General features: G+C 30.5%; 5 protein-coding genes across 6 annotated transcripts; 3 read left to right on the forward strand and 2 right to left on the reverse strand.

The window, feature by feature from the left end:
• The first annotated feature begins 51 nt into the window (after positions 1–51).
• LOC108560712 (chondroitin proteoglycan-2-like) lies at positions 52–887 on the forward strand. The gene is made up of 2 exons (XM_017918383.1): positions 52–129; positions 191–887. Exons 1-2 carry the CDS (start codon positions 108–110, stop codon positions 817–819), a joined length of 651 nt encoding a protein of 216 aa, XP_017773872.1. The 5' UTR covers positions 52–107; the 3' UTR covers positions 820–887.
• An 818-nt stretch (positions 888–1,705) lies between these two features.
• On the forward strand, positions 1,706–4,757 carry LOC108560550. Its single transcript, XM_017918152.1, has 8 exons — positions 1,706–2,173; positions 2,231–2,508; positions 2,561–2,817; positions 2,872–3,048; positions 3,102–3,194; positions 3,253–3,394; positions 3,450–3,650; positions 3,705–4,757. The coding sequence occupies exons 1-8, from the start codon at positions 1,864–1,866 to the stop codon at positions 4,539–4,541; spliced, it is 2,295 nt and encodes a 764-aa protein (XP_017773641.1). The 5' UTR covers positions 1,706–1,863; the 3' UTR covers positions 4,542–4,757.
• Positions 4,758–5,706: 949 nt separating this feature from the next.
• Positions 5,707–6,754, forward strand: LOC108560488 (alpha-ketoglutarate-dependent dioxygenase alkB homolog 4). The gene has a single exon (XM_017918058.1). It carries the CDS (start codon positions 5,809–5,811, stop codon positions 6,697–6,699), a length of 891 nt encoding a protein of 296 aa, XP_017773547.1. The 5' UTR covers positions 5,707–5,808; the 3' UTR covers positions 6,700–6,754.
• Positions 6,668–8,040, reverse strand: LOC108560495 (nitric oxide synthase-interacting protein homolog). Its single transcript, XM_017918069.1, has 6 exons — positions 7,721–8,040; positions 7,451–7,668; positions 7,282–7,397; positions 7,035–7,222; positions 6,871–6,979; positions 6,668–6,814 (listed from the first exon to the last, which is right to left on the reverse strand). Exons 1-6 carry the CDS (start codon positions 7,894–7,896, stop codon positions 6,743–6,745), a joined length of 879 nt encoding a protein of 292 aa, XP_017773558.1. The 5' UTR covers positions 7,897–8,040; the 3' UTR covers positions 6,668–6,742.
• Positions 8,041–9,977: 1,937 nt separating this feature from the next.
• LOC108560625 (type I inositol 3,4-bisphosphate 4-phosphatase) lies at positions 9,978–25,369 on the reverse strand. Of its 2 annotated transcripts, XM_017918260.1 has the most exons (12): positions 25,199–25,369; positions 20,397–20,525; positions 19,245–19,310; positions 18,682–18,855; positions 17,485–17,840; positions 17,110–17,418; positions 13,164–13,366; positions 12,720–13,064; positions 11,532–12,663; positions 10,832–11,474; positions 10,644–10,779; positions 9,978–10,587 (listed from the first exon to the last, which is right to left on the reverse strand). In XM_017918260.1, exons 2-12 carry the CDS (start codon positions 20,512–20,514, stop codon positions 10,455–10,457), a joined length of 3,615 nt encoding a protein of 1,204 aa, XP_017773749.1. In that variant the 5' UTR covers positions 20,515–20,525; positions 25,199–25,369; the 3' UTR covers positions 9,978–10,454. The 2 variants fall into 2 exon arrangements, with proteins under 2 accessions (XP_017773749.1, XP_017773756.1); XM_017918267.1 differs by lacking the exon at positions 19,245–19,310.
• Between the last annotated feature and the right edge of the window lie 1,945 nt (positions 25,370–27,314).

Below are 27,314 nucleotides of genomic sequence, written 5' to 3' on the forward strand. Positions count from 1 at the left end.
AATCCCAAATCCGTTAGATGTAGAATTAAGATAAGATAATAACTTTTCATATATAAACAATGTAATTTAGAACTTTCACTTCATAATTATTTACGACTTGAACAACAATGAAGTCTCTATTTTGGTTCTGTAAGTTTAATTTTCAAGAAAATTTGTGATAAATACATTTATTTTTTTTGCTTGTTTCCAGCTATACTTTGCGCATTTTCTCTATCCGTATACGCGGAGAAATGCATCAACAACCAATTGTATGCTAACAAAGAAAATTGCCACACTTTCTTAATTTGTGACAATGGAAAATTGGTTCAAATGGACTGTCCTGCAAATTTGCAGTGGAATAATGTTGACAAACGTTGCGATTGGCCAAATGATCCAGTTTGCCCGGAACAAACTACCCAAGGTTCAACGGTAACCGAAGATAGCAGCAGCGAAGAATCTTCGGAAATTGTCACAGAAGGATCTACAACAGAAGGTACTGTAACTACAACCGAAGGAAACAGCAGCGAGGAATCTTCCGAAACTGTTACCGAAGAAACTACAACGAAAGGTGACGTAACTGAAGAAAGCAGCAGCGGGGAATCTACCGAAACTGTTACCGGAGAAACTACAACGGAAGGTGCCGTAACTGAAGAAAGTAGCAGCGAGGAAGGTTCAGTCACTGAAGAAACTAGCAATGAAGAATCTTCTGAAACTACAACTGAAGTAACTGAAGAAGCTAGCAGCGAGGAATCTGGAATAGTTACTGAGGAACCTACTATTGATTCTAACAAAACTACTACTGAACCATGGACAATGCCCCCTTGGTTGGGTTTCTTTTAAACAAATGTATATAAAATAAATTATGCATTATGTATATAAATCATAAATTATTTACATTTGAACAAATAGGATACTATTATAATAATTAAAATAAAATAATTTACATTTATGTTGCATTTACATAATTCCTTTAATTTAAACCTGCGGGTTCCCACCTTTATGCTACTACGCCTAGATTAAATAATATAGACACGTTTTATTTATTTCAAGATATTATGGTATAAAAATTAATTTCTTAAAAAAATTTGGCGCCTCTCCTGGAAATAGTTTGCGCCTACACAGAGAGGCGCGCCTCCCATGTTGGAAACCGCTGATTTAAACTACAGCATCGCTGGGTCTATATCGCAAGCCCGACAACCGAAAGACCGTCTATTGAAAGCCCGACGTTCGAAATCCCGATTGTATCGAAATCCCGAGTACCTTTTATTATTATAATTTCTACAATGACATTTTTAAATTATTCTACTATATTTTAATAGGTACGACGGATACTGAAAAAAATATTTTTAAGACCTAGGTCGATTGTTCTTTTGCCCGATTATTAATTGTTGTTATTTATTCTTAATAACAATAAATAATATTAATTATTATTGTAATTTTTTTTTACGTTGACTTATTCATTATAAAACTTAAGAATAAGAAATATTCTATAATAAAATTAGTGTATGTTATTAACAATAAATAACAACAATTAATAATCTTATTAAGTTTTAAATTGTTGGGATTTCTATATAGTAGGGATTTTGATTGCCGGGATTTCGGTTGTCAGGATTTCGGTTGTCGGGCTTGCGATTGCCACCGGTTTGAAATAATCGCAAAACAATTAACTGCCTGCTATTGGTTAAAGTTTTTTATTTCCTATGTTGGCTATTATTGATTGCTATAGGCAGTGAAGTACAGTGAAGTAAAGTTGGTTGAATTGTCAAAATTTGTCTGCTAAGCAACTTACAGTTTGTTCCGTCAAATTTTTAAGTATTTTTAGGTTATTCGAGTGTTTATACCGCTAATTGCACGTGTTGTATTTGTGTATTATAAGTGTGTACAATGTCTGAAGTCGAAGATTGCCTGAATCTGTTGTGCATTGCCAATTTAAATGATGTATCATATGCAGAATCATTGATGCTAACTATAAAGGAACAGTTGTATGATGAGAAATCTGCAAAACCAGTTATTATATACTTAAATAAGTATATTTCAAATGCTTTAACTCGTGATAAAGGTTTCCATATATTATCACAAATTATAACAGACATATCTGATAAAATTTTACGAGAAAATTGTGTTACTTGGACCAGCTATGCAGTATCTCATCATCAGCATGATCCATTACATGGAAAGAAACTACAGTTTTTAAGTAAGTTTGATGAGAAACTCTTATTTAATATATACTACAATGTGCTTTATATTTCAGCTCAACTTATTGGCTATTGTTATAAAAATGAAGATTATCGTAAAATAATGGTTTCCAACTTGCTACCAAAAATTGTTGAAGCTTGTGTATCAGTGAATATAAAAACGCATGATGCTTTACATGCTATAGGGTGTTTAAAATCATGTTTAATACACTTTCAAAGTGCTTGTATTGCATACAAGAAGAAAATTGAACAATACCTACTGGAATTTCTTGATGCTTCTGTGTCTGTCTCCATTGTGGAAGAAGCAGCTAAGTGTTTTCACTACTTGGATCAGGTAAAATCTAAATAATTTATTATATTTATAAATATATTTATTATCATCATAGGTGGGTGGCGCTGGTCCATCTGGGAGTGTTCACATAAAAAATTTTAGTGACAATGTGGAGAAACTGTACAACACATTAAATTCTGTCTATGATGTTATTTTTGAAGACATTGTTGAGTTCCAAGATTATCATACAACTGATAACTCCAATATATTTGAGTTCAGACAACCAGCAAGCAATTTGGATTACCTAAACTTATATAGAATTTATTCTAGAAGATTGAGAAATGTAATACAATATTTAACAGCAAAATTTGAGTAAGTTTCTATAACTCATTTAATGTAATAATTATATTAATTATATTTTTTCAGATGTAATTTTACTGAAAGAAAAACTTTCAATCCTCAAATTTTATTAAGTATAATTGAAAGAGGTTTAGCAGTCCACATTCACTATAACAAGACTGAAGTTGAGAGCAATTTATTCAGTACTATAATAATACAACATCAAGTTGATTTGTTACATTTGCTAAACACTATGATCAATTGGTAAATATTATAAGTGTATTAAGTATACAGTTATTTCATTTATATATTTTTAGTTTGAAATACAATTTCATACGTTTCTCAACAATTAAAATGTTACAAGAATGTTTGTTAAAAACCAAATCATGCAATTGCTTCAAACGTAACTCGTAAGTTTATCTTTATATATTTTATTATATGATTTTATTATATACTGATTATTTTTAGTGAATACAAGCTATCTATATATGAAGTATTAAAATTCTGGATCAGAAACTCAGGGGAGCAAATTGATTTGCAATCTTATGAAAAAATACTTAAAAGTATTATTGCTGACATTACACCAAATAAATCAGTTTTAGTACTGAGCGTGAGTTTATAAATATTCGTTGTCGATATAACTCAATTAATATTTTGTTTTCTAGTTTTCTAATATGGATAGTAAATCTAAAAAAGCAAAATCCAAAGCTATACAGGACAAAATAATCAATTCCACAGAGATTGGCAAGAAATCATCAACAGTTTCAGAGCAAAAATATTTAGAGTCTGTGTGTTTTCAAGCTCTAAATACTTTAGAATTATTATTAAAGAAAGTCACATTGAATGTGAATGCTTCTACATGTTCTGTAAGTATTTATTTATTAATTAATGGAATTATTTAAAATCATAAATACTTTCAGCTACTCTTTGAAACAATAGTCAAAAGCTTATTAGATATAAGTGTACAAATTTATGATCCTCCATATAACGATATAAGGTGCAGACTTCAGTTATATAAAGTACTTATTGCAATTTTTGATCAAACTAAATTTAGTTTTGACATTGGCTTTGCAATAAATCTATTATATTTGGGTGAAAGAAGTGAAGATACTGACATTTCTGATGTTTGTTCAGAAGGTTTAGCTGCACTGGAAAAGATTTGCCAGCCCGTAAATGGTTCTTTATATATGACTTCACTGAGCGAAAGCAAAGAATCCGCAAAGCCAAATACTATTCAAGTTGATGATGACAAGGAAATGGATGTAGAGGAAACGATAATTATAAAAGATATTATTAATCCCGATGAACAAATAGAAATCATCGAAGATAATAACGAAGATGAAACTATAGAGGAAGGCAGTAACTATTGCAAAATAGATACCAAGCAGATCTTCGATGTCACAAATAGTTTTATGCAGAACGACACGGAAGCAGAATTTAGGGTTGAAGTTGCTTCCAGTCCATCGGCATCTGAAAAAAGTTCAGATGTGACTATTCTGGTTGATGAAATTAACACTGATGAGCAAATGTCCAAAAAGTGTGAAAAGGTAAAAATACTAAGCGATATAATTATCTGCGATGACGATACTCATGTGCCAGCTAAAAAGATAAAGTTAGTAGAGGAAGAAACCAAACCCACTAAAAATGGACACGAAGATAATACTTCTGAATGCAAGAAGGAAGATGAGACTTCCTCAGAAGTTTTGAATGATGACATTAAAAATATGTTGTCAACCTTTGTAGATGAAGTAAACTAAACCATTGATATACATTGAATCTACAATATATTTATTAATATAAGATTTAAAATGTTTTATATACAAACATTTATTTTGTTTTATCTATTTACTACGTAAGTGTTATATTAGTTGAAGCTAATGTTCATTTTTTTTTTTAAATATTCTGTATTCCATTTTACATAGACTTCCTTTTTATAAGAATATTGTTGAATTAAACATATATTCATAGATCCCATTGTTTGATACAATGCTTATGTAACATGTAAAACAAAATTCAATAAAGTCATATATGTTAGTGGAATGTATTACTAAGTTTTATTAAACTGGTCTTTATCGCAAGCCCGGCAACCGAGACCGTCTATTGAAATCCCGACTACCATAAAAATGTTATTGTAGAAATTTATAATAATAAAAAACATTGTCGGGATTTCGATATAGTGGAGATTTTGACTGTCGGGATTTCGAACAACGAGGTTTTGAGTCAGCCGGGATTTCGGGCTTGCGATTGCCACCGTTATTAAACACATATTTTACAATAGTTTTTCTTAGTTCATGTTCAAACAAGATATAGACAGAGCTAAGTTCTGAAATAGCAGTTACAGTGGAACCTCGCTTAACGAGTTTAATCCGCTCCAAAATTTCTGGATTTTTATTCGTATAGTGAAACATATTAAAAAATACACAATATGTGTACACAAGTTTTAAAAATGATGTAGCAGGTGCGCAATCCGTGTCTTCTATTCTCATCGTTAAGTGATTTTTCTTACTATTCATTTTGCTCATTAAGCAAAATGCTCGTTATGTGAGGAGCTCGTTAAGCGAGGTTCCACTGTATATAAATATACATGTATATTTGTTTCAAGTGTTAGATCCAACATTGGGAAGTTAAACATAAATAAGATTAATAATTTTGAACATTTTTATGCAATAAATAAAACTTCCAAATATTTTTCTTTTTCCCTGCCGTTTTAATTAGTTTGCGCATCTTGCACAATTTCGCTTTTGTTAAGCGATGATTTACCTAATCTAGCCTGGGTCAGGAGAAAACCATGTGGAATGACTACACTAAATAACTGTTTGCAAATCGGAAAAATATATTAATTATTTGAATCACGATTTAATCTAGTCTCATTGCCGTAACGATATGTATGACGTGTGGTCTATAATAGCATGATTGTTGCTAACCTAAAATGACTCAGGTTAATGTTAATTGCTAATATTAAGTGTCAATCCCAGTTAGTCGCTTTTAGTTTGTGTGAATCGTTTTGTAAATTTATAACTCAGAATGGATACTAGTAGACCATGTGGTTGTAAAGGCTGTAGGACTTGTTTGTTGTGCGAGAGCACCTATGGAATACAGAAATCTATAGACCTGAATAAAGATTTTGGCACATATGTATATTGTCCTTTCTGTAACAAAGCATGGCCAGGTTGGAACATGGATGATTACAAAAGTCATCCAGAACATAAAGGTGAACCAATAGAATTTCCTGGAGTCTACATAAATTGTGAGTTTCTATCAAATGATGAAGAAAAAGTATTGTTAGATTGTGTAGATAGTATACCTTGGGATCTTTCTCAAAGTGGTAGAAGGAAACAAAACTTTGGTCCCAAATGTAATTTTAAGAAGAAAAAACTTCAGTTGGGCCAATTTAGAGGGTTCCCATCAGGTACAAAATTTGTACAAGATAAATTCAAACATGAAGAAATTATCGCTGATTTTCATACAATAGAACAATGCTCACTAGAATATGACCCAGCCAGAGGTGCTTCTATTGATCCACATGTAGATGACTGCTGGATTTGGGGTGAAAGGATTGTAACTGTTAATTTATTGTCAGATTCTGTATTAACTATGACTAATAATTCCAAACCTAATTCATACAACTTGACTGATGTTAATACTTATCCAAGTATTACATTGAAAGATGGAAAACCATTTGAGTTTAAAGACACAAATAACAAACCAGTTGTTAGAATACCAATGCCACAACGATCTTTATTAGTCTTGTATGGTTCAGCAAGGTATGAATGGGAACATTTAGTATTAAGGGAAGATATTTTGTCTAGAAGAATCTGCTTGGCTTATAGAGAATTTACACCACCCTACTTGAAGGAAGGATCCAACTATTTAAAAAGTGAAAGTATTTTCAAACAGGCTTTGAATTTCTTTTAATGTGTATAAATTTTATGACAATGCTTATAGAAATAAACTAAAATTAAGCTTGTAATGCAGGTCTTTCATGTTTTCCTTCCAACTTCTCATTTGTCTGTGAATATCCAGTTCCTCCCTAAATGATAAAAATATGTTAAGAAATATATGTAAAAAAACATAATTGTTAATTACCCTTTGCATTATAATAATATCTTTCTCTCTAAGTTTTGCATTTGTTAAGGGATGAATCCAGTCTTTCTTGATGATTTTTTCTACACATTCCAATGTCACAACATCCCCACTGAAAAAAAAATAGTTTAGTAATTTGAAATTAATATCAGCAACGAAATATTTACGTAGTCCTAATAACAGCACAGGGAACAGAATTACTTAATATGTCATGTGTTACAGCACACATATAACGATTTTCCTTTGTAATCAATGATTTTTTATCGGCAGGATCCTTCACTAATGTAAACTTCACATCTATAAGGTCTTTAGCCTTCATTGGTTTGCCAGACACTGGACAAGGAATAATATTTTCCTAAAAATAAATAGAATATTTAAATATGTCTTATTTTCCAGATATTTACAATAACATACTGGTTTTTGCAGTTTTGATTTTTCTGCTATTTTTATTTGACCAGGTACCCAAAAACTGGGCAAATGTTTGTCTTTGCCATGAGCCATGTTTGAGATTGAGGAGGGACCAGCAACATCTAAAATTAATGTATTATTGATAAAATTGAAATTATTATTAAGAAAAACTTACCATTCTTAAAGCCATCAATTGGTTTACTGACAATGTTATTTTCAGAATTTACAAAATTGTTTATCTTCTTGTTGGTTTCATTTGTAACAGTTTGTTGCAGCTCTTCCTCCTCTCTTTTCTTCAGCTTTTCATATTCCTTGAGTTTACGGCTGTGTTCATTCTTTTTAGTGATAATGTATTGCAATATAACTTCTTTATCAAATAAATAACCATCTTTACTGAAATGCTGACTTGTGAAAAATGTATATATATGTTATTCTTTTTACTTACGTTATGACAGGATTTCGACAAGGCTGCAAAGACAGGGAACAAGAATCAAAATCCTTCACAGAGTCTTTGCCCAATCTTTTGGAATTGGTACCATAACCGGAAGCCGCTGCATCTTTCTTTTTCTCGTGATATGTATATACAGCACCAGCTGTACAATTTCTTGCGTGCCTAGTCATAATTTATTTAAAATATATATATATACTTTGTCAATGTTCACTTTGTTTGTCAATTCACTAAACTAACCTAAATTATTAAATACAGCTGTTACAAAATATTACAATGATGCCAACTATCCAGGTCTGCCATCCGAAAGGGGGTGAGAAAAATTTATATTGATATAAATCTCTTTAATATAAAAAAAAGTATAAACAGGACGCAGCTAAATGGCAAAGGCTCTTCTAAGCAGGGGCAGGGATACTGCAAAATAGTAATCATTTTTTTTACGATAAATCAGTTGGTATGTTGTATGTTGTATGGATGTTAGCAGAGTCTGACAGATAAGAAGATTTTTTGTGCGAAATCGGTTGAATTCGGAACCAAACGGAACTTTTCGGTAATAAAACTTTAAAAACTTTTCTATTGTCTTATTTCGACCATTTCTATGATTTCTATTTCGCCATTGTGGAAAACACAACCAACACAACTAAATACAAAAACACAAGCAAGTAACATTTCCACAATTATTCTTTATATATGCTATGGTCGCCTGTATCACGAACATCTGATACGAAAGGTCGTTGGTTCAATTCCGAAAATCAACAAAAATTTGTGGTGGCTGTTAAACCCGAAAGGGGTAGAAATAGGGCCGGAGAGATTTATATCAATAAATAAATTGATATAAATCTCTTTTTAAATAAAAAAAAAATTCTTTATATATATATGTGTATGTTTAAGTACAATTCAATTAATTTATGTGTTATATATTATATATTGTTACGGTAATTAAAGGCGGCGATGGTATTCCAATGAGAAAATTTTCTCCGGTTGATTCTCCATTGTGCGAACAATGGAATTGCTACGAGGAATGATTCATTGAAAAATATAGATAATCATTTCCCTGAAATTTACAGAAGAAAACTTTGCTTTTTTTCGTACGATTTTCCGATGTTTACGGAATATATTTGAGATGTAGTAGAGGTTGAACAAATTGATATTGTTGATGATAGTAACATCATTATTGTTAATAATTTTCATAATTTGGATCACTCCTATTGTAAACCATATGAGTTTGAAGAAATAAGAACTGTTGATAGTGATAGAGCAGTCAATATCAATCATTAATTAATTTAGAACACTCTTATTATGGACCAGTAAATGTTGTATCTGAAGAGATTGTTGTCGACAGTGATAGAGCATTGATAACAATCTTATTAATTTAGATGACTCTTATTGTGGACCAGTAGATGTTGAATCTGAAGAGATTGTTGTCGATAGTGACAGAGCACTGATAACAATCTTATTAATTTAGATGACTCTTATTGTGGACCAGTAGATGTTGTACTGAAGAGATTATTGTTGACATTGATAGAGCTATTGATAACAGTTGTATTACTTCAGATGACGTCAACAGGGATACAATGGGAAGAGTAAGTGATGATAAATCTGATGGTAATTTCTGCCAAGTGGGAAGAAACAGAAGGAACAAAAGAAAAAGTAAGTGTAAACTGCATACACAATAACAATTTAAAAGTGACTACGCTCTGAAATAATTTAAAAATGTTATTGTAAAAATTTTCGATATAGTCGGGATTTCGATACATTCCGGATATCAATAGACGTTCTTTCGGTTGTTGGGTTTGCGATATAGACCCGTTGAGTTTAGTGGCTAACAACGTTGGCAACTGCTGCTGTAGATGACAATCCCATCCACTGTTAGCAACAGTAATTAACTTTATTATAGTTAGAGTAGTATAACAATAAAACAGTAGCTGGCGAAATTGCGCTTAGGCGTAAGCTAAATGAAGTTGGAAGGCTGGAAGAAAGAAGACTTAATGAAATAGAGATAATACTCCTTAAAATAGATACTAACATATGTCAATGTAATATTTCATTGTTCATGAAGTTTTTTTACTGTTTAAAGTTGAGACCAAAAAAGATGTTTAGTAATGTAATCGTTAATATTTTTTGTATTTTGATTAAACAATATGTAATTACGATTATTATAAAAAAAAGTAAAACTAAATTATAAATCTGGGAATATATTTACATACATTTTATTTAAAATCAATCACTGCAACAAAACGTCATAAATATTATTTTACATGCATTTTATTATGTTTGAAAATTCGAAAGAAAACTAAAAATACCGTGAATTATTTGGTTCATGTATATTTTGGATCGTAAATTTTGCTAGATCCATCCGGGACAAACCCAAAAAATATGACTACGGATAATGTGATTTCCAATTGTTCTTTTTAAATAGTGTTCTAGTTCTATAGAAATCAAGTCACTAATTGCTTAGGTAATATAAAATTAGATTGAAAAAAATAATAAGTAAAGGTTCTATTTTTATGAATTTTGTATTATGTACTTTATTTGAGGGGATTGTCCTAGATATTTCTCATCTAATACATTAAATTAGTATAAATAAATTTATATACATACAATATATATATATATATATAACTTAAAAAAATATATAACGTTAGATTAATAACAAGTATAAGTTATAAAGTAGTGACTATAAGGTATACAATTGGCACCTTGGAATAATCGAAATTTACTACAATTTAAATTAAGTTCGTGCAGATCCATATGTTCCAGCTGGTGGTCTATATAACTTCGGTAGAGATAGCAACTGCAGTGAATTGAAAGCGTACTTTCTCACGTTCATATTTTTCCAGGTATTTTCTCGTCTGCAGCCCTCGCTAAAACGGATATAAATATTAAAAAATGAATTTAGATTTCACCATTACTTAGTTACCTTCTAATGCAATCAAGTGCTCTTTGAAATTCATGTTCCGCTAAATGGTATTCATCTACTAAAATTTGACACTGTTCTAATGTTACGGCCATTCCAGTACGATCTTTGGCACTTTTGCAACTTGTAAATCTTAAGCCTGAAATGAGTAATACGTTGTAATATTTGAAGGCACTCAATAATATATTTACCTCTCATTTGTCTACAAATTTGTGCCGCCAAATGTAATACGTCAACGTTCTTAGATTTACCGCAAGCGACAGATACTTTCAAGTCTTCCATCAAATTGGGCAAGGGTCGCATCTGGGCGGCACTCGAAGAAGCTCTTCCGTTGTATAATGGAGTTTGCGGCATATTAAGTTTTTTGTACCTTAAGAAATATTCATTCAGACGTTCGTAGTTATCCACATTAGACCTTTCCTGAGTTCGTGTGGCTCCTATGCTTTCAGCGATAGTCGCGCGTTCGTTGATACCGATATTAAAGAATACTGGAGTTACATTGAATGTAATGTTTTGTCTATTTGGAATTAGGGAGTACAGTGCATCAGGTACTGGTAAAGAAACAGTCAGACCGTTCCGGCTTCCCGTTACTTTCGGAACCGGCTGAGGGTCTGAACTGGTCGGACTTGGAGAACGTGTTAGAACAAACATAACAGTTCTTAAATCCTCGATGGCAATAGACATATCACCCCACATATCGATTTCGCTCCCGTGATAACTAAGCAAACCTTCAAATGAAGCTAAGGGGCCCAGACTACTGAGGCAAGTAACAAATGCCGGATCCGGCTTATGGCACCATAATCTTGTCATCAAAGCAGCTACTAAAGAAGTCAACTGCAAATTAGAAAAATAATGATAATTGTTTTTTGGTTCTCTCATAAATAAACTTACAGCTTGTGAAAAGCAAACATCTCGTCGGTAGCGAACGTTGCAAACTCTTTGTGCAGCTTTAGGCTCTTCTTGGACTCTGAATACAGAGTGCGTGAGTCTCGCTGTTTTAAGTAATCCGTCCATAGCCTGCCTTAACTTTCTCATGCTAGGTCTGAGTTCTGCGGCCCAATCTACTATTTTGTTCAGATCTAAACCGTCGGTAAATTTGTTACCATTTTTCACAACCTTTTTCACAGCCTCGGTCACATTATCGTTTGACGATTGATTCGTATTAACTGGCACATAAGATGAAACCTTCTGGCTTTGTCTCAAACGTACTGCTGGACTGCCGCAGCGTCCGCATAAGAATTTGACTTTGCTGACTAGACACATTACACTGGCCTCGATATTAAGCTGTGTCAAATCCCATGGTTCCGGCTCATCAGTCGGCTTATAATAGTTTGCCGATGGGGAACTGCACATCACATGAGTATCTAAGAACATGCGCCCAGAATCGTTTTGATCAACTTTCTGTTCAGAGTTAAGTACATCGTCGACTGCGCGACTATTATCATCGCAATCTGGAAAAATCACAAAATTGCTTTCGTCCGGTGTCTGCATATTTGAGCACAAACTTTTGACACCTTCGCTCGTATTAAGTAAACTATTTTTCTCGGAGACGTGGTGCGTCGACTTCCACAGATCATCCGCATTGCGCGGTGTGCAAGGCGTGGCAAAGTCATCCAAATCTGGACTCTTAAGATCTAGAGTTAATTGTTGAGTGATCCGTTTGAAAGGCGACAGCACCAGACTCGGCCTTTCGTTGCTATCCAAACTGAAGTCATCACAAACACCTGAATCATCGTTCACTGCTAACTTATGTTCTTCAATAAAGTTTAAGGCTTCTTCGACTAAACCAGGATCCCATAGTCCTAACAGAATACGTGTCTTCTTTATCATCTCATCGCAAATTGGGAGCATTCCGATTGTTTGCTTTTCTTTAGCTAAACGCATCAAATTTACCATTGCTTCAACCACGTCTTTACGTAACTGTTTTATAGCTTGAATCGCGTCATGTGCCATTGAAATTTTTGTTGATATTTGATAATTACAACTAGTTCGGGATGGAGATTCCTTTAGCTGTTGGACCAACCTGTAACAAAAACTAAATATAGAAATGCGTTTATTTTATAAAAGCAGTATATCAACTTTATTAGTCCTCCGTTCTTGGATTTATGCGAATGAGCAGTGAAAGCTCCAACAGTCATCCAATCGTAAAATCCTGCTTTGTTCAGTGTGTCGTTATGGACCCACATTCGTTGTAAATGTAAATTAACAGGTGCAAATTCCAAACTGCGATCCCATTTACGCGAGCTCGGTTTAAATAAGCTGCCCTTATGGGCCTGCAGGTTCTCTCTGGCTTGCGAATACAATCGTAGCAGGTGCAAATGCCGATCTAGCAGCTCTAATTGCCTCGAGTGCCATGGTTCACGGAATTCACCCATCCCAGCCACCTCTTGCAACAGCTCTTTCTCCTGATGTATCCAAACATTGCTAAAACAAGAATATTGCATTCAATAACACATACAATATTTAGGATTATTCAAGATAAATATAACTTAAGAAAGTAATTAAAATGTTTAAAAAACTTACAGTAACTGTTGTGGAAACGAGAAGCACAATTTGTTTTCCGCCATTAGTTCGTGTGCGCAAATGTCTCCTCCTAAACCAGAATGGAATCGGTAGGTTTGAACGTAAGGCGAAGCATAGAGTAACTTCAGCTCGGCCTGACTAGGAAGACGCATCTTCGCACCCAATCTAGGAGGAAGTGATTGTGATCTTCTATGTGAAAATACCTGCAACATACAAATAGTAATATATAATAATATTATCAAAATTATTAATTCTTTTTAAAAAGCAAATATACTTTTAATTACTTTAGTCGCTAGCCGACCGTCACTTTTCACAATAACAGTTACCTGGAGACATAAAAAGTAACAACGTAATTATAGAGTCGCACTAATGAGAATTAGCGAACAGATGTTTCTATTCATACATACACACATACATCATAATATACTTAAGTATACAAAACTGTTTGATATTTGTCACAAATCTTTTTCTGTGTTATTCTAGAATTGAATCAAATTTGATAAATGATTATAGCATATCTAAGTGTAGTGTTCTGTTAAAAAAAACATACAAAACGAGCGTTTACTGCATTTAGTGTTAATTCATACATTTATTTATACAGCCCAATGACCGAAATTATCTACAACTTTTGTTAATATTAATATTATTTTTATATAAATTATATAACAATATATAATTAAAAAAAATATTTTTTTCTAATCTAATTTTCGTGTAACATAACAAACCTCACATTAAATTTAGACAAAAAGAAATGTATGAATTAAAAACTATTTCAAATGACGAGGATTGCTCTTAAAATGTATTATTTGAATTTGAATTATTCCGGATCTGAATTCAATAAATAATATTGAAAACGATACAGTTGTACTAACACTACGCACGCAGATGACCAGTTATATAAACACAATCAATGATAATATTTTTAATGAAGATGCTCGACAATGGCACGGTAGTGTCCGTCCCATAAACCTTATTCCAGTCTGTACGCGAAGAAAACATTTCATATATACACAAATAATTTTAATTATTTGCTGCATAAAAGGCCATTAAGTTAATTTTACTAGTGTAATAACAGTACCATATTTCATGGCAAGTGGAAGAGGAAAGCTTAAAAAGACTCGACAGCAGAGGACCGCGGTTTATTATAGAAGCGCGCGCGTCGGCCGTATCTTAATATACGTTAAGATGTTTAAGGTTCTGTTGGTTCTAACTTTAATATTTTCAACGGTAAATTTTTTTTTTTGAAAAATGATTTTACATTTATTTAAGTAAACGGTTCAACAATTAATCATAATTTGTTTAAGGTTCTGTGTGACACTCAAGTGAAGCCATCGAATTCTCAGAAATTTACAAAACTTATCGACGATGTGACGGAATTTCTGACGGATGTCCTTTATTCCATTTCGATGTACATTGGTTTGGAAAAGGAAAAATCCTCTTCGCACGATGTCACTTCCAATTTGAATATGTGGTCATTTGGTTCGCTACTGAAATATACTATTGGAACGATAAAATCAGGTTTCTATCTCGTCAGAAATACGTTTCCAGTCATCGAGGAAGCGCGAAAATCGAATGATTCTCCAAACGCAAAATTTGCAAAACTAATTGTACTTATTGTAAATAATTTAGCACCGGAACTTGTACAAAAATAATAAAAAAAAAAAATGTAAACTTTTGTTTGATTTATGTCACAATGGTTATTAATTTTATATTCATATACATAAAATTAATTATAGTTATATTCATTATGTAATGAAAAAACAGTCGAGTTTCTTTGAATGATTATTTAAATAATAATATCAGCATTTACGCTGAATAGCATATTTATTATATGGGCGTATCTGTGTGATATTATTTAGCTAAAGTTTAGTTATCTTATTTAATGTTTTATATATGTAACAAAAGGACATATTGTACAACAACAAGCACTTAATCAATTGAAATAACTTAATTAATAAAAATAAATTTCGTGTTTTTTACATTAAATAATCCTTGTATCTAAATAATATGTTAATCTTAATATAAAGTGATGAGGTATTATTGTTATTTTCTTCAATTTATAAATAACTACTTTAGTTTAAAACTTATTACGTCAATATATATCAGCGTTATATATGATAAATATTGTAGAGTAGCATTCTAAATATAAAATGGTAATTTATTTTTATACTCCAAATTAAATTCTATTAAATAATAATTAAGCAAAAATTTCAAATATTTTCAAATTACTCCGCAGACAACCGACTTACACGTGTAAATTTATTGCTTAATTGCTATGGTATCACGTATATAAGATTTTCACGTAATACATAGATCATTTTTATGTTGATAAAATTAATATTTATTTTCTTAAATTTTTCAACTTTACCTATCAATTAATTATATTAGCTTTAGTTCTATGTTAAACGTTCGCTGTTTAAATAAACGCTCAAATTTCCAATAATTAATTACCTGCGCCAAATGGAGCAAACTAGTAATTAAGGCGGAAAATTTAAATTAACACCTAATTTATAATGTTAGTTATAGCAGATTCTTAGAGTTATAATAATTCATATATTTACAGATTTTTCATAATATTAACATTGCACTACAAATTTTTGGTTCATTATTTATCAGAATATATTGGAGAATCATCCTAACAATCTGGCCATTAACTTGACTATAGTAGTGTAATCTCCCACATAGATTTTAAAATAGAATATAATTTTTAATATTTGTTCTTTAGATACATCTTGTCATAATCGTTTATTACGAGCAAATTGTGTTTATCTTAACTAGCGTATTTTCGACTGTGAGTATAGAAAAAGATTAAAAAAATACCTATAATCTGCATCATTGAAAACGCATATTTATATGTATTCGACCACTTTGGCGACTCGTGCTATACCTTTTAGCTAAATACGGTCTTTCACAGACTGAAGTGAATTTCATAGTAAATTATGAAATTTAATAGAAACATTTAATTAGTAGTAAGAAATATGAATAAAATATTCAAGACTATTATAATAATGCTTATAAAAAAAATTAAATATGCGACGACAAACATTGATTAATAAAAATGTGAAGGCGAAAAGCCAGCGGTCATTAGCAAAATCGCTTTAAAATCTAAAGTTTAGATCAGAGGTTCCCAAACTTATTTGGCCTATCCTATCCAGAAAAAATATTACTCATATATTAAATTTTAATAGCAATTTAACAGAAAGATATATGTATTAATATTTCTACCACCCCTCTGGATCGCTGCAGAGCCCACTTTGGGAATCACTGGTTTAGATGAAGAAAATTAATTGATATCTCAAATGCATTGGTAAACAAAATTATAGATTGACAATTTCAATGATGTGAACAGGGGAATTGCTAAGGATAAAGAACTAGAACTATGTTTCCATAGAACCCGGTAATAATTAATGGTTTTATAGGAGGGTTGACTGTATAATAATGTGAATGTTAGTTCACTTCCTATTAAAATGTGATACGTGCTCTATAACGTAACTTCATTTAAATCACAATGCTTCTAATCAAAATTAACTAGTAGCTAATAGCATTATAATTATAAATCTTTACGATTATTTTGTTAACCAAAAATAAACAGTATGTTTATATAATTTAAGAAATGTTGCCCTAGGAATGAATGTTTTTATTGACTAATATAAATAGCATTCGTTTATATATCCATTTATTACATTGTGATGTAAATAATTCAAATTAAGTGAGTATTTGCGGATATTATAAAATTTGATTTATATCCGAAATTCTTCGGTTCGGTATGCTGTTCTGTTCACCTAGCTCAAGTCAAAGTTTATTACATTTCTTGGAATAAATTTATTCGCCCCCCAATACTATATCCCTGTAGAATACCCTCGCTATTATAATGTAAATAAGTGACTGAATGATACAATTTACGACATCTATATATACTTTTTTATGCACGTATTTCTTGTCTTACTTGAGGATTATGATGTGGCAATCTGCATGGTGTGTGCTCTGTACTGCTTCCCCTATCCTCCGCTTCTAAAGACCAGGCACTGACGGTGAGAAAACCAATGGTGTTCTGGACACTGGACATCAAGGGGATACGCAACCTCGAAGAGTCCTGTATGGCACTTAGCAAGACAACGGCAGATCCCAAGGGTATGGCTGTATGGGAGACCCTTTCACGTACATCGAAGGCTGTGAACCTGATGCGGGAATCGCCGCAGAGACCGTCTGAAGATCGAAAGCAAATGGTGCATAGGAATCCTGGATTACTGCTTTTCTGCAATAAGGACAAACGGGATCATAAATATTGGGTCATATAAATATTATTACTATTTGTGCATACTTCGATGATTTCCGTTCGACCATATTGCACCCAGATTTTCACAGACGGCATGTAGACGTCGATGACCAGGGTCGGATTCGGGGGGCGGCCGTGGCCGTCGCATAGTAAGTTATCACAGGCGAGGGCGACCTCGCATAATGGTAACTCGGATAAATCGATTGAGTGGGTGCGCTGTATCCGCCACATATGCAAATCGATATTAGGTTTATGAGTCCGCCTTCTTTCGATGCATTGTCTTAACGTGTGTAACTCTGATCTAATGCCCTCGTAACTCGCAGCTCTGATAGCGTCAATCCAACTGCTCCTCTCGCTCTCGGAGGGTGCGGCCAATGACTGACACAACCCACCATCAAAAACTGCATACAAATAAATAGTTATTAACAATTACATTATAATTGATGTTAATAGAATAGGAAGACTATTATCAATACTCTTTGGCCAACGTATTTGTATATATGATATAACAAAAAAGTTTAAAAAAGGAAGATACTTTAAACACAAACATATTATAAAACATATATGACTAAGTCTAAAATTATTTGAAAACAACAGGCATACATTTGATTGATTATTTTGACTGTATTACAAAAAATGAGAATATTATATTATAAATGAAAGGAATTGTATACTTATTTGGACTATTTTGGAGAAAATGTATTCTGCTGTAATTGAATTAATTTTTATCTAACATTGACAAAGGAGAACCAAATTACATCATAAGTTAAGTTCACAACTAATTTTCTTATGAATTAAATTTTTATATTAAAGAATACTAATTAAATTATAGAAAATATTATTTACATTTAAGTTCATATTCATCATTATTTGTTGTGAAATAAACCACATTGTGCTGCGAATCTATATACATATTTCTAAGAATCAGTGCATTCTCTTTACTTGATGATTTAATGGAACGAAAGTAAACTATTACAATAAGAAAGGTTTGCGTTGAAAGTAAGATAATCAATAACATATTGTTTTAAATTGAAATACAATTTAATTTGAAATAAATTTGAGCGAAAGTAACGAGGATGCAACACAATGAATAATTCCATTAAACATAATTACACAATTATTAGTTTACGCACAGAAACATGCTTTTATCAATTATCTTGGACAATTATATACTAATCTATATAATGTATAACTGGCCATAGATACCCATATTAGCAATTTGATTAATTATTATTGTCTTACCCAAGTAAAACGGGAAATGGCCATCTGCTGTAATTGGTGTTGTGGCCATCGGTGGATCTATGCGAACAAGACATTGCTCCAAGACAACGAGCCCTGTTGGCTCGGACCACGGATCCTTGCTTTTGAAGTAAAACAATAAGTTTCCTCGAAGTCTGCACCATCTTTCCAAATTAACTAAAATACGATTACATTCGTTCAATATCGAGAATATTGTCATTAAATATAGTAAATATATTGAAATACAACAATATTACTAAAACAATAATAATTAATACATACAATACATCCATGCAAAAATCCACGCATGCAAAAAGAAATACTCACCAAAATCTTTTACATGTTTAGGGAAAATAAATGGTTAACAATTTGGTTAATTTACAACGGTCATATTAATTATATGTATTAGTTTCAAATGAAGCGAGTGCTCGGTGATGGTGATGGCGTTCTGTGCATTTGAAACACAAAGGGGGATTGCACAAAACAGATTAGTATGATCGGTTAGTTTAGATGTATTGTTGAGTTTATTTGTTTGTTAATTAAGTGCGTTTTGTTTATGGTAGTACCTTTACTCGTTCCCCCTACACAGCTTAGATTACGAAGTCGCTTTTTGTCTTTTTTGTTATCCCTTCCTGTAATTGACGATGTCATAGAGATATCATATGTAGCATTTTGACACATGTTAAGAAAAAAAAACAAAAATAAAAAGAGTTCGGCTTATGTAGTATATATATACAATTTACATAACACATATGAAAGGCATACTTGTAGATTATAATCAAGGAATATATTACATTTAATATATTTCAGTGTCTGACAATTTCTAAATTGCAAGTTTTATTTGATAATAATAATAACAGTAAAATTACAAAATAAAAAAAAAACTCAATACAATAATATAAATATCATAAATGAAAAAAAGTCAACTGTTTCAAAGGGCTATTGGCCATAGGTCTTTTTGCCCGTTTTATTTGATATTATCAATTATATCTGTTGTATATAAATAAATAGCTACTATGTATTAAAATTTCAATAAATTATATTTATATAATTATGTTTTGTTTTAACAAAATATTAATAATTCAAATAATCCTTTTCCACTTAATGATAAAGATGATAGCAAATATTTGAGAAAGATTGCAAAAAAAAAAGTTAAAATATATGATTCATAGTTTTAGGAAACCGGTTATAGGAATAAAAAAAATCGAAAGATCTATTTGTCTATAAAAACTAACGGTACTGTTTTATTCACACTATGTTTAAAATACCACGTGATTTCAATAAAGCTTCTATTAATTATAAGATCAATTTTCGTAAATACATTCCTCGATTATAATCTTGTCTGAAAACAGAAATGAAATTAATAAAAATTAAATATTACAAATGTTGCGACACATGCACATGTTTTTTTCTTACAAACGATTCGAGTAACACATGCTAACATCATTAAATTTACACAACCAGCATGCCTTTGCACATTTGACGAAGAAATATTATCATTCGCTCGTAGTAAATGTATGTAAAAAACAAAAGGAACGAAGAAAAAAAAACACATAGCATACTTACAAATCGCGCATTATCTTATATTAACGTATATCAAAATAAAGCGTACGCTATCTAATCTAATAAACAACGTCGTAATAATAATATAAGAAAATGCACTTCGATTAATCGCCATCTAGCAAATTGCATAATCTCTTTAACTGTGCAAAACTCACTCTCTGTCTTCCGAAAAAAACCCTCCTGACGTTCTCTGATGTACAGCACGCCTTCTTTTTCAAACTTACTAGACGGCTGAGTGGCTAACGTCTCCAGCTCCTGCTTATTAAACCTCATTATAGCGATTACTAGAACATACAAAACACAATCTGTTTTTATTACGTCTAAAGCAAAATTATTGTATTTTGTTAACGCCGCTAATAGCTAATAATGACACGTAGATTATTCCTCCTTAACGGGTTAAATTACGCAACGCGTATTATTTAAAACTCATATTATTATTGTTTACAGTCTGTATTCATTCACTTAATTTATTGTGGGGAATTCAGCAAATCGTTTCATATCTTTTCATTGCGGTTTGCAAACTCTTATTGTGATGAAACCAGGAAAATTATTCCATGTTCTCATTAGAAAAAAAATGTGAATGATGAAGTAATCATTTGCTTTTCCAGCAGAAGTAAAAACAAGTTTATTAATATATTAGTAGACATGCATTTCTTTGTGTAAGGAAATTAAGCGTCATTTATGAAATGACGAAGCAAGTTTATCGAAACAATTTTGTAAAGAAGATAGAAGAAAATGTTGAATTAATATTATCGAATATTTGTAAATCAGAAAATAAAGTACAAGTTAAATTGCATAATGTAATTAATAATCTGAAACTAGATCTAAAACATTTGTATTTTATAATAATAATAATAATGTTTATTGCAGCAGTCGTACAAAAAAACATATACAGAAATAAAAATAATAAAATAAATATATATAATTTCCAAAATGTTATCAGATACAAAGCGCTATTGATTGTATTTTATATTATTTCAATAACTGTCTACAATAAATTTAAAAGTAACAGTAAAGTTAGTGCTATTAACAAGTTTTGTTTGAAAAGTAGTAATAATTAATAATATAGCAAAACAAAAATTGTATATTTTAATAAAATTCAGTGATTCTATATTTCTTATAGTATTTTTTTAATAGTTAAACCATGTCGAAAGTATTGATAGACTTCACGCAATTATTTTTTGTTGTTAAATCACTTGACAGTAGCAAATCAAATTTCCTTGGTGGTTTTATTAAAGATACCGAAAAAAGGAACCAAAGGTCCATAGACCTGAACATTCCTTTTATAAACACGTTCACTGACACGCTCAAATTGTTGCATTTATACTAACATATTTATATAACAAATATGAATATTTATTGTAATTTTAAGCTATTAGTTTTTTTTTAGATATTTTGTAGCTGTCATTTTCATGACTCTTACTAGAAAAAATAAAGAATTATCATGATCTAATTCTAATAACATCAGGTACCAAATATTTAAAATCTATATATTATTATTGTTATAAAATATATATTAATGACATATATCACGAAAGGTTACTAACGGTTATTATAAAATCATTTCCTACATAATCGTAAAACTGTTGTATATTATGAGATTAGATATTTATAAAGAATATATGTGGTATTTATGTTGGATTTAATGCGTTGTAATCATCAAACATGAGAACTTGGTAAAACCTAAACCACAAACTAAAATACAAGAGGACAATCTCAGGGAATACAATAAAATCGTGTTCACTAAATATGAACGGAACAAGCTTCTATAAATATTCCACATTCACCTCATTATTTTATTTCATATCTGCATTCGTACATTTGAATGGATAAAGGATTGCCAGGTAAGCCTTCAATGTTTTGATCCAACCCTGGTCTATTGTATCGAGATGTTGTGTTTAGAGGTAAAAACGATACTTTCATTAGAGAATCAAAGTTCATCATGCGCATTTCAGCTCATTTTCCTCAATAATGTAATTTAATATTTAATTTTATTCTTATTTTAATATATTTAAAAAAAAATCTATATAATTTTATTAAATGATAATACAATCTGATTATTTACTGTCTGAGTATTTGTAATTTTATTTCTGTTTACTTAGGTTAATGATAATAATAAAAACCGAACTGATACACCCATTTTTCAGTCAATAAATAAATAAAGTTAATAAATTATTATTACATATTTTTGTTGTGTGCGCCATTTGAACGGAAGTGTAAAATACACGTAGGATACAAATAAATTCATTTTTTCCGTGATCTGCATTATTAATCAGTCTCTCGCATTGTTACAATACATTTAACCATTTTATTTTTTACGTTTTCATATTCTGCCAATGTCACGGAACAATAATGATCGTATCACATAGTTAATTTTAATTTTGTTGTTTGTTGACAATTGTGTACAACAAAATATTTCATTTGTATCCGTTCTAAGAAGATCAAATCAACTATTCAGTTAATGTTGACGTTTCTAACACACATTAATTTTCCCTATACAAGGCAGGATTTAATTTATTACTCTTATTCCTACAGGCAAAATATTTATTGAACAAAAACTGGTATACTGTGAATGATACAGGTCGCCGTATATCATAATATAACGAGAATTTATTTTGTACCTTAGTTTTTTACACTTTTTGTGCAATACGATTTATAGCTACGAAAAGCAACTCTTATATTTTAATGTGATTTTTGTTTAAATAAATACTGTTTATAAGTCTGTAATAAATATAATTTCTTTTAAATATTATAATAAAAAAAATAAATTTGGTAAATGTATAAAAATGCTTAATAGAAATTTCATAATTTCGTAATACAACGCAGATTTTAATCTAAACTTAAAAGATACATTTGATTGAAACGTTGAATTATTCAGCTCAAGTTTAGCAAATTTGTAGATAAAATATGTGTATGGCATTTGCGTTTATCTTTGTACCTGCAACAGTTTCTAATTGATAGTCTTCGTATATCATTTGAATGAAATGATTAAATATATCAATAATTATACTAAATATATTGACAGGATATTTGTTTAAATATATTTATTATAACAGTAAAAATTTAAAAAATAATTCACTGTTACAAGAGGTTTAAATTGTGGAAACTTGAATTTAAAGCAAACCATTAAATATATTTCTAAATTATTATTTTGTGTGATAATCTTCTATACGGGTTCATTTCCAAATACAACTTCGGCAGATGGTGGTATTATTATGTAGTTACAGGTAACTGGTGGGCAAAACCTTTTCATTGTATTGAATATACTAGAAATTTCACTTCGTTTACCATAATTTACATCTGCCGATGATATTGTATTCTCCATAACAGATAGAACTGATTTTTCTTACACGTTCTTAAACACGTTCATGCAGAACATTTCGACACAGTTTTGAACATGAAATGATCTGTCAAATAAGATTCATATAATCTATATAAGTTAATTCAAACTGGAAACGACTATAGTATTTATCTTTTCCGTTCGAATGAAACAAACATCGAACTAAATACATATTACAATTTCCAAATGCAATTAATTTTATTTAGTAATTGGAAATCAATTTCATTTTAAATAAAATCTTCAAACATAAACATATATTTGGAATGCAATGTTTTCTCTCAACACACCAAACTTTCACAAGATATACCATTTTCAATTACCAAAAACAAATAATCTTGTCTTTTTTTCAATGTTTCCAAACCTGTTCCGCAGAAAATTAGTTACTGTTCATGAATTGTAATACAGGTATATTTCTGAGAATCAGATTTGTATTACAAAATAGATAAGCACCTTTTCTTGAGCATCTTTTCTATTTGACAAGTTTCACCGATTTTTTAGTATCAATATATTTTAACGAAAGAATGAAAGTAATAAATGTAGTAAGATGGAATACAAATATATTTAAAATTCTGTTTTCATCTATATAAAAAAGATAAGTTTTTAAAAGAAATTAACTTATTTTATCTGTTGAAATACAAAACTAATGATTTTATTGAAATTAAAAAAATATCATGTATTATCAATAAATATTTTACATAAAAACGTCTTAAAAAGAAGTGGATCTCACAATTATTGTTTTTTTTTATCTATATAAATAGTTGCGGATTAAGGATATTTGGTGCCACTAAAATTGTATTTTTGGGCCCTCAAAAAATATATGATATTTAAACACTATAGGAAAATGTCTTGACTTGGGGGGCCCCAAAGCGTGAGACCCTTAAGCACGTGCCTCATTATTTGAAAGGTTAATCCGCCAATGTATGTTAAAGTTATGTTATTGTAAAAATAAAATTTACTTTACTGAATTTAATAGTTATTTGAAAGGTTAATCCGCCAATTTATGTTAAAGTTATGTTATTTTAAAAATAAAATTTACTTTACTGAATTTAATAGTATATGATTTTAATATTTTGCTAAATATTTAATGAAATCAATGCAGATACAAGAAATTACAATAGATGCAAATGACATTACATAATTTTATATATCAATGGTGTGTTGATTTGTTGGAAAAACATTACCTAATTAATGCTTGCCCAAGCTCATGAATCACTAAGATGATTGAATGCCTTATAATTTAGTGGGAAGAGGTGAATATGTGGAACAAAATGCAGACTAAAAATAAAGATCTGTAAGAAGAAAAAAAAACCCAGCTGTATTGATCAAAACATTCCGGGTTCACATATAAAAATTTCATAGCAAGTGTCCTGCTGAAATGTAGGTGCAGTTTTGAAAGAAAGTTTACGTTACACCCAAGATAATTAGATTTAGCCGCTCTTGTTTACGCGATTATGCTTGGAACATTGCCGTTCGCAATAAATGCCGCTTCCGCAATGTGCAATGTATAACTTGAAAATTTGTTTATAGTGTAAAGTCTGAAAGTGGGCCAAGCAGGAATCGAACAAAAAAAAAGGAATGCATTTTTCAAGAGATTTATGTAGAAAATAATTAATGTACCTGCTGCTCCTACAATATCATTGTTTTGGCTACGTTCATTTCAAGTGATTCGACTTCTTCGTGGCACGTGTTGTATTTGTTTCCATTTCTTTTATCATATATCTATTACACTTTTATTGTTATTGCACCAACATAGAGACGTCAACTAGATTTCATTTCTCGCTCCGAACTGTCAAATCATATGCATATGTCAAAGACGCTGGGGGTATTTAGGGTGGGAGAGGAATCTGTTAGATTGATTTGATGCTCCGGACACAGGTGTCGCCACTATTCACATGATATAAATATATTTGTATCGTTTACTCATTCGAATTACTGTACTTAACATCAATACAATAATATAAATTTTCTTTCCTAATATCATTTAAATTAGTTTAAGTTTGTTCTTGGAATGTTAGAGTGACATTATTTATATTAGTTTTAATTGTTTTACTTAAGAAATTTGCTACTAATTAACTTTTAATTATTGTTTTTTTCTACAATATTTATTTGAAATACTTATAACAGGTTAATTACATGAGAATTGTTCAGTTTAAACATAAACTGCATTAACATTTCCAGCTGTAAATTATGTAAAGAAAAGTATTTTGAAAAATATAACACGAGATTTATATCAACTTAGATTTTCATAATTATGTTAAATTTCTAAATTCTATATCGTTTGGTAGGCCAACAAAAAAAAATAAGCTTACATATATTAATATTTTAAAATAATAATTAATATTATTTATTGGCAATACTATATATTAGTATTTCTCGACCTCTTGGCATCGATGGAATTTTGAAAAGGGTCTATAGAATTTAAGTGTCTATAAAAATATGCATTTTAAAATTTTATTAATTACAATAAAGTATGTTGATTACAATGTTGATCTGGATTTATGTGCAATGATGCCAAAATAATAATGAAATCTACAATAATTTGCTTCATACGGAAGTTCGTGAAGTAAAGGAGAATTTAGAATCTAAAATCTATATTAAAACAAGTGGATTTATCAATTTTTGGAATTGCAAAGAAATTCATAAAAAATGCATCAGATACACAAATATCTTCGAGCCATTATTTTTAGATTATCCTAATTCTTACTTATTATTACGAAAGGGTGCGTAAGGTATTTGAGAACAGATTTATGTTCACCGAAAAATTAACAAATACTGCAAAAGAAATTTTCTTTTTCTGAAAAAATTTAAAGATTTATTTCTTTGTAAAATCATGCGGGAGGTTGTGGAAGGGTTGCGAAAATATTTTCTGGGGGTCTTTTCAAATTTTTAAGTGCAAAAAGGGTCGCGGACCAAAAAAGTTTGAGAAACACTAATTTGTTGAGCTCCTTGAACAAATTCTAGCGTTCTTGTTCTGTCAGAGCATTTAGAATGTTTTTATATACTTGGACACTTCTGATATGGTGCCAATCTAGCAACTTTCAGAAATCGCAATATTTCCAAATATGCAAAAAATGGAACATGCACGTAAATAATGTTTTTAAACATAAATTATATATATTTCCATCACTGCTTTAGTGAACCATATTGATTCACATAATGAGTATTACAAATTTTCTTAATAAATATATAATTTCCTTATTTTTTCTTCAATGTATTCTTAGGTTCGATTTTAATATAATAAGTTTCATGTTAAAACGTACATTTATTTAAAACTAGATGTACTAGTACTATACACGAACTCCCGGACTTACGAACAAAATTTTAGAAGCTCTAACTGTCCAAACAAGAATTGATAATTTATTTAACAAAATATAACATTTTTGGAAGAAGTACTATCTGTTTTGTTGCATTTGCTTTTTTGTTGTTTTTTATTAAATAATTGTGATGTTTCCATTGAAAAGTATTTGTAAGTAAGTATATTGTAATACGGAATTTAACATATATAAAAGTAAAAACCATGATAAAGTGTGATAAGATAAGTATATTTTGAAATTTTTTCGACTTACGAACAACCCTTTGGAACGGAACTAGTTCGTAAGTCGGGGAATACCTGTATTTTAATTGATATTTGATTTTTCTTATTAGCTAGGAATTGAGAATCCATTCCCTATGTATATAAATATTATATTGATATAGCCAGTATTTCTGCAATTACGTTTGCTGCATCGTAAAT

Source organism: Nicrophorus vespilloides, unplaced genomic scaffold (assembly GCF_001412225.1).
Source record: "Nicrophorus vespilloides isolate i.1.1-1 unplaced genomic scaffold, Nicve_v1.0, whole genome shotgun sequence".
In the NCBI taxonomy this organism is placed as follows: domain Eukaryota; kingdom Metazoa; phylum Arthropoda; class Insecta; order Coleoptera; family Silphidae; genus Nicrophorus; species Nicrophorus vespilloides.

Bases quoted from the DNA above. Each gene is read 5' to 3' on its own strand.
- LOC108560712 (XM_017918383.1), top strand. From the start codon at position 108: ATGAAGTCTCTATTTTGGTTCT. The intron at 130-190 runs GTAAGTTTAATT...GCTTGTTTCCAG, and splicing joins GAAGTCTCTATTTTGGTTCT to CTATACTTTGCGCATTTTCT.
- LOC108560550 (XM_017918152.1), top strand. From the start codon at position 1,864: ATGTCTGAAGTCGAAGATTGCCTGAATCTGTTGTGCATTGCCAATTTA. The intron at 2,174-2,230 runs GTAAGTTTGATG...TTTATATTTCAG, and splicing joins AAAGAAACTACAGTTTTTAA to CTCAACTTATTGGCTATTGT. The intron at 3,651-3,704 runs GTAAGTATTTAT...AAATACTTTCAG, and splicing joins TGAATGCTTCTACATGTTCT to CTACTCTTTGAAACAATAGT.
- LOC108560488 (XM_017918058.1), top strand. From the start codon at position 5,809: ATGGATACTAGTAGACCATGTGGTTGTAAAGGCTGTAGGACTTGTTTG.
- LOC108560495 (XM_017918069.1), bottom strand. From the start codon at position 7,896: ATGACTAGGCACGCAAGAAATTGTACAGCTGGTGCTGTATATACATAT. The intron at 7,669-7,720 runs GTAAGTAAAAAG...TCAGCATTTCAG, and splicing joins TGTCGAAATCCTGTCATAAC to TAAAGATGGTTATTTATTTG. The intron at 6,980-7,034 runs GTAAATATTTCG...TTTTTTTTTCAG, and splicing joins TGTGCTGTTATTAGGACTAC to TGGGGATGTTGTGACATTGG.
- LOC108560625 (XM_017918260.1), bottom strand. From the start codon at position 20,514: ATGAGGTTTAATAAGCAGGAGCTGGAGACGTTAGCCACTCAGCCGTCT. The intron at 18,856-19,244 runs GTACTACCATAA...ATCGTATTTTAG, and splicing joins TGTAGGGGGAACGAGTAAAG to TTAATTTGGAAAGATGGTGC. The intron at 11,475-11,531 runs GTAAGTTTATTT...TCTAATTTGCAG, and splicing joins ATGTTTGCTTTTCACAAGCT to TTGACTTCTTTAGTAGCTGC.